Raw genomic sequence first — 15,092 nt, 5'->3', positions numbered from 1 at the left:
TGACAGCCATTACTGGACTCGTATATCGAGGAGGACTTGATCTCTATCGAAACATCGTCGTGTTCACCGATGCGTAACACTTCGATTGAGGCTAAGTTTCGACCCTTCTATTTTGACTTTCTCTCTCTCTCTCTCTCTCTCTCTCTCTCTTTCTTTCTCTTTCTCTCTCTCTCTCACTTGCAAGAGCGAACGTAGATTTTTAAATGTTCGAAAAAAAAAAGAAAAAGGCAATAAAGTTTTATTTCAATCCGCGTTAGCTTAATTATCTCGTAGTTTCGCTATTTCGTGTTGGTAATAATTACGTAAGCAGAATCGCCAGCACTGATTATTGAAACGATCAGTTTGGAACAAAACGTCCGACCCTTAATCCGAGCTTCATTCCCCTATGCAGAGGTTTGGGTAATAATGCGCATGCGCAGACGCGTGCATCGTACAGGGCGTCGGTGATGGCGCGACCGTGTGCGTTTCCTATCACGAGGAGTAATTGACTATATAATGGATTCCTGCGACTGCGATACGTCAAACTGACAGGTCCAGGGGCGTGCGTCGAGGGCCCGAACGGTCGAGTCCTCTTCGATATTAAAACCAACCCCAACGTACACTCTACCCTCCGGCTAATTCTTCACGATTCTATAAACTCGATCGTTTCTCTTCTTTTGACGGGAAGCCGCTGTTACAAGGAACGTCTTCATTTCTGGATTAGAATTTAAAACAATCCACTGATGTATATATATATACATATATATCCTTCTTCAGGAAGATTTAATAATTAATCATTTTTTAAGGAAACGTGCTTGATTGTAAATCGTATACAAATGTATTTTACGCATTTACGATTTAATTCCCCGAAAAAAACAAAGAAAAAAAATATCTTTTGATTCATTATTATTATTTAATCAAAATAATATTAAATAAAGGATAGATTCTTTTTGTATTATGTCATTTGAAAGAAAACGTATAATGCTAAGAATCTAATATATTTTTCGACTTACATTCCTTTCTTCTTTCTCGCATATTTCTTTATCACATTATTTATCAAGTACAATTATTATTATTATTATCATTAAATATATTAAAAGCTCACGATAGAAATGAAAATGTTCGAACGAAATTAGCATAAATCCGATTCTTCTCTATACAACTCGGAGGGTGCATAGAGAAGAAAGAAATAAAAGAAAAAAAAAAAAAAAAGAAAAGAAAAAAGAAACGTGGCGTTGGAGATCAATGACACCTACGGTTCGTCACGCTGCTTTCCGTGACTAATTCGGTTGACCGATTTAGGGGGTACAAAATCAAAGGGACAATCGGTTTGGCCGATTGGTATTCGCATTACGTTTCTGACACGCGACCAATCGCCTTCTCGCGCCCTGTTTGCTTCTAATATTGCGACAAACGCGACCAACTGGCATTGCTGCAACTCGAATTGCCTACGCTTCGTGTAATTAAGTCACGCTAATTATACCCCGTTTCGACCGCCGCAGAAACGATGACGAGCAACCCTTCCCCTGCTCCTAACCACTATCATACGCCATCACATTCACCCGTCATTCCAACAAAAAAGAATTTACGATGTCATGCGTATCGAGCCGCCACTGTCAACTCTCATTCTCTCTCTCTCTCCCTCTCTCTCTCTCTCTCCCCCTCTCTCTTTCTCTCTCTCTCTCTCTCTCTCTTTCTATCTCTCTTTCTATCTCTATCTCTCTACGGAAACTCCTGAATAATATGGATTTGGCGTTACGCACGAGTGAAAGATACCCCGGGCAAAATATGAGTAGCATGGCTGCTATGGTTGCTGCTGCTTTCGCTCGACGCCTCCTATTACGCTTTCTAGGAACGAACGTGCCTTTCGTGGATTGTGTCGCTGGATATACTAACGCGTATCTCGATTGTTAGAAAAAGATGTTTTGATACACGAAAAAAGATAAGATTAAGAAAAGTTTGATATTTTTTCACGATCTACATTAAATATTAGATATCATTCCAAAGTTTTAAATTTCTTAATGGTCTGCAAAGGTTAATACCTCTAATGAGACAAAGTAATTATTTTTTACCAATGTGGAAGAATAAAAGGATAAAATTTAGGATAAATCTAATCGAATACCGGTTGAATAATTATCGGTGTTCATTATATTATAATTCAGATCATAAATGTTGAAAATAATGCCGATAAAATATTTTAAGGGACGTTCATCGAATAAAGTAAAATCTTTCGTCATTGTTTAAAAAGTATCACTTTTAAAGGCCTTTTGACTTATTCACAAAATAATAAAGTATTATGTATTCTGTCTCGTTAACTTAAAATAAATCTTTAATCCTTTAATTCGTTTAAAAGCCGACCCTTTCATCGCGACCCCGTTATGACGGCAACTCTAAAATCTAAATTGTCGTGCTCTCATACGAGAGCACCCTAACGCAACTCTATGTGTTCTGTACTCTCTTAGTTACGGTGTGACGACGAGCTATTTCGTTGAGACGTGACGGTCATTGGCAAGTTCGTCCCTTCTTCTCCCTGACACGCGACACCGAGGACGCGCAAACCTCTACGCTCGAAATGTTACGACGGTGGTTAGCCTCATATATGTATATATATATATATACGTGTATATACGTGTAACTTTATCAACAATGAGTTTTCAATCATTCGCTAAATGTTCTATTTACAATACAGAACATTTTTCTTTAACTTACAATCAGGAATAGATAAGTTTCCATTTTTAACTATTAGATAAAATAAATATGTATATTTTAATCATTTTATAAATGCATTATAATATAAATCTATAAATGTATATTTTAACCATTTTAACTCGTATGACAATACAAATTTGTTATAAAATTCATATAGCCATTTATGAGATGACAAAAATAATCATTTATCATCGTGACATATTTTTCAGTCGATTATTTTTATCTTTTAGTTTAATATCGTTATATCGACACGGATAACAAATAATTATCTTTTCATTATTTTTTCACGCGCCGAACTTAGATGCAATAACCATTCGAAAATATATCAAGTTTAAGGAATTAACATTTATTAATCGCATGATTAACGTGATATCACTTAAATTAATTTAATCTTCCGTTTGTAGTCCTTTGAAATTCGCATAATATTTATTTATAAATGTTAAAAATATTAATGAAATTATCGTAATTGATAATTCTAAAGTTTTATCAAAAAAGAAAAGAAAAAAAATGGAAAAACAAAACCGATCTAAAAATAACAATGAAAGGGGAAATGAGAGGGAGTATTTTTAAAATCAAAGTTAAATATCTGCGATGTTTCACCATTGTCGTTGATAATCCAACATTGTGAGCATATTAACCGTGACTGGTTATCTTGAACAGAAAAAAAGAACAGAGCTTCAATCGTTGTCATAGACCATATATGAAGCGCAAAAAGTGACAGTTGTGACAAATTGTGCAACGTATTAATGAAAGACGATAAAAGAAGCGTGAATCATCATTTGGGTAAACGATCCTGTCATAAAAAAAATAATGCGCTTCATTCTTTGCGTAAAATTTGCACTCGCGATCATATTTACGAATAGAAAGAAAAAGAAGAAGAAGAAGAAGAAAAGGAAGAGGAAAAGAAAAAAGTAAAAGAAGAGGAGCTTTTTGAAGCGTGCCATATCTTTTCAACCTGAAACAGCGATGAATATCGAATGAGCACGAACAATGAGAGAACGGCACCGATGAGAGAACAAAACGGCTGCAGCTCGTTTTCACTGTGGCACCTCGGGTGGAAGAATTCTCTTATGTTTCGTTTCTATTCTTCCGAGTTTTTAGCGAATATTTCAAATATGAATGTAAAAAAATGTGCCATTTTCGTATCACACTTCTCTATGGCGTTCTTGATTGTTTGAAGAATCGTAAAAAATCCATCTTTATCTTTCTTCTTTATTTCTTAAATGTAATAAAACATATGTATATGTAAGTATTTAAATCTAGATCTAACCGAAAGGAAAAAAGATGAATTTGAACAAACAGTGTACCCATTGTTTAGATAATATATACGATAAATAATTTGTTAATTAATCGTTAGGATTAAAAAAAAAGAAAAATAAAAAAAAATCGAAAACAATAATTCGTACGATATTCTTCCAATCGATATTCAAATTATTTAATAAAACAAGAAAACCCGAAAGCAATAATTCGTACGATATTACTCTAATCGATTTTTATATTATTCGCAGATATAAAAAAAAAAGAACAAAAAAGTAGATAAAAAAAAAAAAGATAGTACTATCGAGATTAAACAAAGATCGATTGGAAAGCTCTCGACATCAGGAAATCGTATCGCGTGCGAGACTTTGACGGGCAAGAAATAAAAACGTCGCGTCGTAGGTATCGAGCCGCGTCAGATTCGAATTTTCCTTGATCTCTCAGTGGAGTCGATCTTATGATCATAAATCTGGCCCCTGGAAATTGCTTTCTCGGTGTTCACGAAGAACGGAACGATTTTTCCTTACCGTTTTTCGTTAAAAAGAGATAGATAGATAAAGAAAAAGAAAAGATACTGCCCTTCTTATGTTTTATCTCTTTTTCTCTCCTGTCGAATAATCCTGAAATAAATTCCTCAGACGAACGCGCGCTGGTCTTATAAGACGCATCCAATCCCTGAATTCTCGGAAGAAGGAAGGGACTAAAGGGAGCGAGGGGTTCAAGTTCGGTTCTCGACGTGCTTCTCTTATCGTCTCACCCTCGATCATTCGAGGTTGGCAACGACTTCTCGTAACTCGCGTTTACTCGCGCGAGGAAGAATCTCAGTTAACGCCTGAGAACCGTGGAAATGCTCCTTAAATGCCATTTCCCTCAACCCCCATATCCACAATCTCCTCCCGAACCTTGGATTCTCCGCAAGGAAATAATACTTTATATATAACCAACTTGTGTATACGTATACATGCACACATGAACACAAAGAAAGAAAGAGAGAAAGAGAGAAAGAGAGGAAGAGAGGAAGAGAGAGAGAGAGAAACAATTATATTGTATTCTTGTATATATGTGTGTGCGTATGTGTAGGTAGATTATGTGTTGAATGAAAATGTAGGTACGAAGGTAGGGTGCCAAATAAACGGTTACACAAAGTTTTCGATCGACGAACGGTGTCGATGCGTCCCTTCCTGTTACAGAGAGAGAGAAAGGAGATAGAGGGAGAATGGAAGGTAGAGAGGAAGGTCTGCAAGAGAGTTACCCTCGCATATGTGCACTTGCTCGTGCGTGATGTGCACCCTCTCCGTGCGTGTGTCTACTGACGCGCTCGACTACCAGCCGCTTCAAAACAACCTTCCATTCTCTTCTTCCACGTCCTATTCTCTTCGAATTACTCCGATCTCGCGCTAGAATCCCTCCTCTTCGGGCGATAAACCTGACTTTTCTTTTTTGTTGTCTCTTCGAACAAGTCTCTCGGCTTCTAATGCGGCGAGACGAGTCCTGTGAGAACATCAGGTTCGAGCACTACGATGGACCATTTTTCATAGGTGAAAAAAAGATAAAAGTTAGAGAGAGAGAGAAATAGAAAGATATGTTATGTACATATGTATGTATGTATGTATGTATGTGTGTGTGTGTGTGTGTGTATATATATATATATATATATACTTCTGCGTAAAAAAAAACGATCGTATGAAAAAGGAAAAACATACCGAACAAAATAACTCTACAAATAATTTTCTGTAATTATGCCGTTTCTTGGAAATAATTGTCGAGGTTGTTTTCCTTTTAATTTCTCATCTAAAAAAAAAAAAAAACGAAAAAAAAAAAAAGAGAAAAAGAAGAAAGAAAATTAAGATATCCGCTTATAAATCTTTACTTTGCTCTTCTATACCCTGTTATGTATATATATTTCATATATATATATATATATATATATATATATATATATATGTATATATATATATAAAATACACGATTCCTTATGATCATTCGAAGAGATGATTCTCATTTCCTCCGTGCGAAAGAAGTAAAAGGTAGAGAAACTGAAGGAAGTTTCTCATGATTTCCTCTGAAAGAGTATCGCTGCTATTGTTATTACATAACACGCTTGAGACTCCCAGAGCAATAACAGCTTCGAAATAAGTTGTGCGTCTAAAGAGAGATAGAGAGATATAGATAGAGATAGAGAAAGAAAGAGAAACAGAGGAAAATGAAAGAGAGACAGAGAAAGAAAGAGAGAAAAAAAGAGATCACGAGGCGAGAAAAGTCGAAGGCGAGAACGTAGAAGCTCCGTGGTGAATTAAGAGCGGGTATTAATCTTCCATGCTTCCACTTCCAGTCAGCACCTGTCTCCGGGGTTCGTTATGAAACGACCTGTAGCGAACACGCACGTAGTACCTACCTCGACGAGGAGAATCTACGTGCCTGCCGGTGCAACGCTATTGGTGATGAAGGGGATGAGTTGGTGTTGGTTGAAGCCGAAGAAAGAGAAGGGGAAGGGGGATGAGGAAAAGATAGAGGGTGGTGGCATTACTACTACTACTATTACTACTACTACTATTACTACTACTACCACTATCACAACCATCATCACCATCACCACCAAGAGCAAGTCGCCCCAAGGACGCAAGGGGTGGAGTGTGCACGAGAGCTCAATATATATTAAGATCCACGAACAACCCCTCCAGTAGACTAAAAGTTCGTCCACCCCAGACGCAGCCTCCGCGTAGTCTTCTCGTAGTTCCTCTACCCTCCACGCTTCACTGGGGGGACGGCTACACCATCGGAATTGCGATTATGGTGGCAATATTACGATGAGAAGGAAGGAAAGACAGAGAGGGAAAGAAAGAAAGAGAGGGAGGAAGATAGGGCATAGAGAATTCTTTTTCTGCCATCCTTAACTATTCTCTCTCTCTCTCTCTCTCTCTCTCTCTCTCTCTCTCTCTTTCTCTTTTTATCTTTATCTTTATCTCTATCTCTATCTCTTTCTATACTCTTTTCTTTCTTACTCTCAAGCTTTTCGACTCTACCTCTTTTAAGCTGGTAACTTTAAGCGCACACTTAGACGCAGTTTGCGTGATTCAAGGGTAGAGAAGAAGAGAATTTTCACCTAGGAGCTATTGTTATCGAGGACAACCTTTCCCTTTCTGTTTTTTCTTTCGTCGTCGCCTTTTCTCTCTCTCTCTCTCTCTCTCTCTCCATCTCTCTCGCTCTCTCTTTTTATCTCTTTCCGTTTCTCTTTCTCTCTTTTTCATATACTTAAGAAGTTTTCTTAACCTTGAGTTAAGCAAGCTTGCCTCTTCCTTCCTTCCTTCCTTCCTTCCTTCCTTCCTTCCTTCCTTCCTTCCTTCCTTCCTTCCTTCCTTCCTTCCTTCCTTCCTTCCTTCCTTCCTTCCTTCCTTCCTTTCTTTCTTCCTTCCTTTCCAATCCTCTTCATCCAACTCCATAAAAGGATCTAGCGTGTCGGATGATAATAAAATAAGATAGTTCTCCGTCTCTCCTTTCTCTCTTATTTCTCCCTCTTCTTTTATAAAAGAACAATACTGTTGCGGCTTATTGCCTTTGTTCTAAATCGGCAGTTCGTATCTATTTACCGAGAAAGAGATTCACGAGAAACAAAAATGAAAGATCGCCGACGGCGTGTTAAACGTCGATCAAGATGGGAGTTCGACACCGATCCTTCGAATCGATGATAGTGATGAAAATATAATCTTACGAGAGAGAGAGAGAGAGAGAGAGAGAGAGAAAGAGAAAAGAGAGAGAGAGAGAGAGAGAGAAAAGAGAGAGAGAGAGAGAGAGAACGATTCGCAACGAAGATTCTTCACGATCCGTGAAAGATTTTCTTAAACCCGTTCGAGCTTGAAGATGCCTTCGAATAGACGATTCCTTGCGAGCGTAGAAACCTTTCGTTATCGTCATAGAGTAGTAAGAAGCACAAAGAAAGTCGTTAAGGAATAATATAGCATCCTGGCGCTGAGGGATCTCATTTCTCTCCTTTTCCCGTTTGTTCGTATCCTAAATAAAGAGAGAGAGAGAGAGAGAGAGAGAGAGAGAGAGAGAGAGAAAGAGAAAGAGAGAGAAGAAAATAAAAAAAAGAAAAAGAAAGAAAAAGAGAATAAGCAAAAAGAAGCATCATCTTTTTTCTACCTCCTTCTTTCCCTCATGGACTCCGCAATAATTTCTTCGCGTAAGCGTGGAACCATAGAAGGAATTTATTACGGCCTCCCTGCCGGAAAGACATTCACGAGAGGAAATCTTCGGTACGGGAGTAGGCTTGGCCTCCTCGATTCGCCATCTTTTTTTTCTTTCTCTCTTTCTCTCTCACGAATATACAGCGTATCGAAGGAGACGACAAGCGAAGAGTAGGACGACAATGACAACGGACGAAGACGACGAGTGAGGAGGACGGATCCTTCTTGTGCTCGGCCGGAACTTTTTGCGGTCTCTCTCGGGACGAGCTCGAGCGAAGGAGAGGCAATAAAACTAATGGTAACGCGCGCCGGTAATTCCTTGCGGTCTGTTTGTCGCAAGTCGACGACCTATCTTCTCTTCTCTTTCTCTCGCAAAGGGTAGGAAGGATCAAGGATAACGCAGGGATATCGAAGCAAGCGCAGTCCTCGAGCAAACCCTAGAATACCTATATACCTATATATGTATAAGTTTATATGTATGTCTATATACATACATATATATAAATACATTCGTAGATATATATATGTAACTAAATCGACGAAGCTTGATCCTCGAATCTGAGACAAGATCCCAACTGCGGTAGTCCCTGAGCCAAAGACTTTCCCCCTTTCCTTCTTTCGAAAAGGAAACGAGAAGAAGCCCGTTTGCTGACTACGAGAACTCGCAGTCTCTTCCGCAAAGCGACCGTAAAACCCGTTTTGCGCGGGATACGCCTCGGGGAATCCGAGGATTCGAGAAAAGCTGATTTCACTCGATGCTGACTCGCGATCCAAGGAGGGTAAATCTTGCTTATGTTTACGCGGGAAAATATACGCGTCCTTGTAAATACATTTTTGGTATCGTCATGGATATATTCGATATTTCAATGCTAATAGATTATCGAAGTGAAATCTTTTCTCCTTCTTTCTCTCTCTCTCTCTCTCTCTCTCTCTCTTTCTTTCATTCTTTCTTTCTTTATTTCCTGCCATTTCGTGAAAAAATAGGTCATACGTACGTACGTACGTATATACAAACATACATATACATATATATACATGTGTAGATATTTACGAGGTGAGAAATCCGTCGAAAGCATTTCTCTATCGTATATTTAAAAGCGAATGCTAAAAAACGGCCAAGATTCTTGCGTCCTCCTTTGAGAAAGGAAACCGATTCGTTGTGTTCTTTCGCAATATCGATTGAAGTTATACGTGTACGTTACGTACGTTCTCTCAACAGCATGACGAAGCCTTCCCCTTCTCCGTGGCCCTATTTTCTAATAGTCCATTGTAAATCTTATTTTTCTTTTTCTTTTTTTTTTTATTTTTGTCTTTCCTTTTTTTTTTTTTCAAGCACAGAATCTGTTGTTCTTATTTTGTGTAAGTATTTCCTCCCGAGAACGCGGGAGTCATTCCATCAAATCGTGATAATCGATCGAAACGAACGAGAACAGACTGCTTGCAATTAATTGTTAATGGACTCGTCGAATTTGAACGAGAAACTTTTCAATGAAATTTCATAGGAGTATTTGAAATGAGTTTGTGGAATTCCTTCAAGTACAAACGCGATTTACTGTTTGCACGATGTTAAATTTGCGCTCAGCGGAGCACAGCACGTAGAAGCGCAAACGGATGGCAAAAAGAACCAAACAAACCAAAATGAGAAAGAGAAAGAGAAAGAGAGAGAGAGAGAGAGAGAGAGAGGTGGGAAGTCGTAGGAGTCGAAAACGAAGTTCGCTAAGGACTTAATACGGTCTGATTCGTTTGACGATTTCGTGATTGCGAGTCGTGTTCCAAAAATAGTCGACGAGAAGAGGTCGCTGTTCCTTCCGTCATGCGTCCTTAATCCGTCATTGGACTAAGAGAGAGAGAGGAGTACCAACGTGGTACTCCACGCAATTAGATAGAAGTTGTTTACATCGGAGAACGGAGTTCGATAATTAAGGACACTTTCGTTCGTTACTTGCAGTGGGTGGAAGAGTCATTCACAAACTTCGACAAGGGCATCAATTGGCGGAGTTACGTCGTCTGCGACGTTGCTTACAACAACGTGAACAATTGGCTCTGGACGCCGTTCATCGAGAGGGGTCCGGCGAATCGCATGTACATAGAAATCAAATTCACGACACGAGACTGCTCGTTGTTCCCTGGAAATGCTCTTAGCTGCAAGGAGACATTCAGTCTTCTCTACTACGAGTTTGACGCTGCTACGAAAGAGCCACCACCATGGGAGCCGGACAGTTATAAACTCATTGGTAAGTCAATCAAAAATAATCGACGAATGATTTCTAATATCCGTTAATGTTAACGTCAATTAATCATCATCGAATAAAAGAACATAAATAAAAAATAACATCATGTTATTATAACGTTTCAGGACGAATAGCCGCTGGCGAGGGTAGATTCAACACGAATACGGAAGTGGTGATTAACACCGAAATAAAATCCGTACCAGTTACGAAGAAGGGCGTGTACTTTGCCTTCCGTGATCAAGGTGCCTGCATCTCGCTTCTCGCTATAAAGGTTTATTACATTAGCTGTCCGGAAATCTCGGTGAACTTCGCTCATTTTCCGGCGACACCAACCGGCCGCGAAGTTGCCTTGGTCGAACAAACGATCGGCACCTGCGTCGCGAATGCCGTTAAGATCGAGACACCGACGTTCCTTTGCAAGGGTGATGGTAAATGGTATCTACCAAGTGGTGGATGTCATTGCAAACCTGGTTACCAAGCGGACATTGAAAAGCAGCAGTGCATCGAGTGTCCAATCGGTAGATTCAAGCACGAGGCTGGACCCCACAACTGCGAGCTGTGTCCTACTCATAGCAAATCGACCGATCAGGCTGTCACCGAATGCCGATGCGATGCCGATTATTACAGAGCTACTGATGATCCCAAGAAAATGCCTTGCACGCGTAAGTTTTGATCCAGTTCAATTCTGTTGATTGTTCTTTTTTACTATTTTTATTTTCTTTTTTTTTTCTTTACACCCTTTTCCTATCTTTCTGATTACCAGAACCACCGTCGGCGCCTCAGAACTTAACCGTCAATTTTGTGGACCAATCGACGGTGATCCTTTCGTGGAACGCACCGCACAAACTCGGTGGTAGGACCGACACAACGTATAGGGTCGTTTGCGATGCTTGCAGTATGGGTGTCAAATATATACCTAACACGGTAAGCCGTTGAGACGATTGAAACTTAAAATTTTTATTATTTTCTTTTCGTTTGTTTCGTTAAAACGCTTTTTCGTTTGTTCTTTTAAGGAGATCTTCAACGATACGAAAATCACGATCACTGGCTTAAATGCTGTCACGACTTATCGTTTCCAAGTGTTCGCCGAAAATGGTGTGTCCGCACAGGCTGGTAAGTCGGAATACGTGGACATCACGGTCACTACCGAAGCGAGTGTACCGAGTTTGGTGAGCAATGTTAGAATCACGAGCGTCAAAAGTTCTGAGCTGAGCATTAGTTGGGATGCACCGGTCACGGAAGTAGGTGGGGATAGCGATCACGTCGAGAGATACGAAGGTAATCGTACGAGTTTCTCTTTGTTCATTAACGATTTAAATTTATCGATAATAGAACGAAAATCGTTTATTAAAACTTTCAATACTTACAGTGAGGTGTTATCCGCGCTTCGACGATGCCATTAACGCCACTGTGATCCAAACTTCAGATCTCTCTGCCACGTTTAAAGGCCTAAAACCAGCAACGGATTACGCGATTCAGGTTCGAGCTAAAACCACACGTGGCTGGGGCGAATATACTCCTGTTATCTACAAAAAGACACCGCATGCGATGGGACTCGGTAACGACACGTAGAATCTTGTATCTTATCGATTGAACTCTCTTTATGACATAATACGATTATTATTTTAGATTATGTCGGAGAAGATGACAATATGCAAGTCAGAATAATTGCCGGTGCAGTAGTTGCAGTTGTCGTCCTTCTTGTTATCATCATCGTCATGACCGTTCTCTTCCTGAGAAGGTAATCGAATCGCTTAAAATATCGTTTTTTTCTTCTCTTTTTTAAAAGAAAGAACCTCTTCACAGAAACCCTTTACATTTAAACCCATACGCTTCACTCGACTCGACTCATATAATGCAATTTCGATGCAGCAGGGCCTCAGACGAGTGTAACAAGAAACAGCCGAGCGATTGCGACACCTTGGAATACAGAAACGGCGAAGGTACGTTTATCGCTCGCCAGACGGCTCCAACTTCTTTCCATTCTATTTACAAATTTATTATCGCTACCATACCCCCTACCCCTGCCCTCCAACCCCCTCTCTGTCACTATCATAGTTGTCTCACTGCGCCCTCATGTCTTGTGACTAATACATTTTGAAACCACTGACCCATTTAGAACCAGCAAGTATTAAAAAGAATCCACTTTCAAACACCCCTTGTATACAAACCCCCTTACGATAATGTCTTGTCACTGAACATCTAGTATATTTTCTAGTATGGTCTTTTTTTGCGAGAATGAGAATGTGTACATATGTGTGTGTGTGCGAGAGAGAATGTCAGAGATAAGAATGTGTGAGAGAATGGGAGAGAGAGAGAATGAGAGATAAGAGAAGAGCGGTAGAGAGACTGCGAAATCGAGAGAAAGAAAAAAAAAGAAGCAAGAAGAGAGAAAGAAGGCAGTCGGGCTCTTCCGATGTCCTCATCCTTTCTTTTTTTTGTGGAGGACGTACAGTGAGAGACACGATCGCTTTCTGACCAAATTTGACACAACGATTTGGCCTGTAGACGATGTAATAATTTTTCTAACCAAATTCTTTCGATTCTTTCTTTTCATGTGCGATTCCCCTAATCTATCGAACCTGCCTCCATGAAAAATCCATGAAAAAACCCAATGAAACAATGTACACAATCGCCTGCTACTACAGGACTAGTTGTGACCTACAGTAAGTCTTCTCCAACACCTCAAGTTTTTTTTTTCTTCTTTAGGATTTTCGTTTTCTTTTTATTTTTTTTTTTGTATAGATTTTACTTTCTTGCACCCCCCGTATATACTTTACATAGTACATGCATCTTTTGACGTTAGTAATTTTATAGCGTAGAAACGACTGCACGCGTACTTCCGTTCGACAAAGATTCGTTGAACAGATAAAACGAAACAAATTCACACCGATTCCTAGATCGGTTCGTTTCGTTACATTAAACGGAAGTATGCGAGCGTCCGTCGTTAATTGCTTGCGTATGTGTGTCTTGCATCGTTTTCTTTGTTTTTTTTTTCTCTTTTTTTTTCTTTTTCTTTTTTCATTTTATACGTTTTGCATGAGTATTAGTCGTATTGATGTTACGTATATCGTTGGATGTTGACGATTACGTACTTCTATCGTTTCTCTGTATATTTCGTAATACGTTCGTGAGAAACCGAAGCGAAATCAAAATGAAATATATTTTTCTCTGAGAAAATCGTCGTTATTAGCGTTTGTTTTCGTCTCATAGATCCATTATCATTCGATATAACAACAATGATAATAATAATAATAATCATAATAATAGTAATGATAATTAAAAACGAGCGCGTCATTCGAATTTTCATCATTCCAAAGACCCGCAGTTGCTTTCTTTTTTTTGCTGTTTGTCAATCAGTGTGTTGGTTGTTGTGTTGTTCACAGTGCACTGCAAAATGGACAGTTCACCGATTGTGACAACCCACACCAACAACAAGAGCAAGTCGTCGCGTAAGTGCTTTGCCAGCAAATCTAAAGAATCTTGATCGAAATCACCGCTCGTAAATCCGTAAATTTTATTCTATTCTCTTCTTCGCGACAACATACCTATATATACATATGTACGTATATAAATACGTACACATATCGATCACGGCTTGAGCTCAGGGATATACATACGTTAGTTTCGCAAGAGTTTCGCTTTTATCGTCCAACCAACAGAAGTTATTTTTTCTCTTCTCGCCATTCCTAGAATATAGAACGTATCGAGTGTAGAGCATGCATCATTTCTGGTATCTCAAAACGTTGTGCATCGTGTTCTGATTATCTTTTTGTCACTTTTCTTCACCGATGACCGACTCTATCATATCTCCTTTCTGTAATATTCTATAAAGAAACGACGGATGTATACTGGGTTTATATCGATTTACAGAAAGAGAGAGAGAGAGAGAGAGAGAGAGAGAAAGAGAGAGAGAGAGAGAGAGGGAGAGTGAGAGAGAAAGAGGAAGAACGAGTGAGAGGGAGGGAGAGAGAGAGAGAGAGAGAAATGAAACAAGACCAGCGATATTTACCATTCTATAGATTATTTTAAAAGAGTATAGACCCGGAGACATCCGCCATCCGATAAGACAAACACCAATATAGTATTAAACGAGTCGGATGCATCGTACTTGAGAAACAATTCAATGTCCAGGCATGCAACATGATTATGGTGCTGGCATGTGAATTAGTTCATTAAAAAAAAAAAGAAAAAAAAAGAGCTCGATTCGATGAGTTTTGTTTCTTTGTAAAAAAGAAAAAAATAAAGAATTTACAAAAGTAAAAAAGAAAACAAAACTAAAACGAATTATCGAATATCCTGAGCGTTTGGTCTTTTTTTTCTTTTGTTTGCATTGTTATGTGGATATTATGAAATTTCGTTTTGGTGGATCGCGGGGCAAAAAAAGAAAAAGTAATAAAATCAAACAAAACAAAGGTGTGCGAGTGTTTACGGGATGAAAATAATGTTGAAAGAGTTCCGTTTAAATTTCACACACACACACCGACCCCCATCTTAATATAATGAACTCTGTTTTCGTGACGTTGCAGTGACGACGCCGCTGTTCACGCCTGCAGTGGGAGTAACCGGAACGGGTGCTGGAGGTACAGGTGGAACCGGTGCTAGAAGCTACGTTGATCCTCACACCTACGAAGATCCAAATCAGGCTGTTCGAGAATTTGCTAGAGAGATTGACGCTGGATATATCACGATAGAGGCCATAATCGGTAAATTGAAATTGTTTTATTCGTTC

At 39.2% G+C, this 15,092-nt stretch overlaps 1 protein-coding gene across 21 annotated transcripts in view; it reads left to right on the top strand.

The window, feature by feature from the left end:
- Eph (Eph receptor tyrosine kinase) overlaps positions 1-15,092 on the top strand; it is a 155,940-nt gene that overhangs the window by 131,615 nt on the left and 9,233 nt on the right. For 3 of the 21 annotated variants that reach the window (XM_035864400.2, XM_035864401.2, XM_035864395.2), the window contains exons 4-13: positions 10,078-10,363; positions 10,486-11,022; positions 11,124-11,284; positions 11,374-11,638; positions 11,730-11,918; positions 11,990-12,101; positions 12,167-12,303; positions 13,009-13,026; positions 13,747-13,812; positions 14,890-15,066. In XM_035864400.2, coding sequence (XP_035720293.2) covers positions 10,078-10,363; positions 10,486-11,022; positions 11,124-11,284; positions 11,374-11,638; positions 11,730-11,918; positions 11,990-12,101; positions 12,167-12,303; positions 13,009-13,026; positions 13,747-13,812; positions 14,890-15,066 — 1,948 coding nt within the window. The remainder of the gene's footprint in view (positions 1-10,077; positions 10,364-10,485; positions 11,023-11,123; positions 11,285-11,373; positions 11,639-11,729; positions 11,919-11,989; positions 12,102-12,166; positions 12,304-13,008; positions 13,027-13,746; positions 13,813-14,889; positions 15,067-15,092) is intronic. The other 18 variants (XM_085657560.1, XM_035864402.2, XM_035864420.2 and 15 more) reach the window with 16 other exon arrangements.

The sequence above is a fragment of the Vespa mandarinia genome, chromosome 6 (assembly GCF_050613455.1).
Source record: "Vespa mandarinia isolate Hongniang chromosome 6, ASM5061345v1, whole genome shotgun sequence".
Lineage (NCBI taxonomy): Eukaryota > Metazoa > Arthropoda > Insecta > Hymenoptera > Vespidae > Vespa > Vespa mandarinia.
This window is presented reverse-complemented; position numbering and strand designations above follow the sequence as displayed.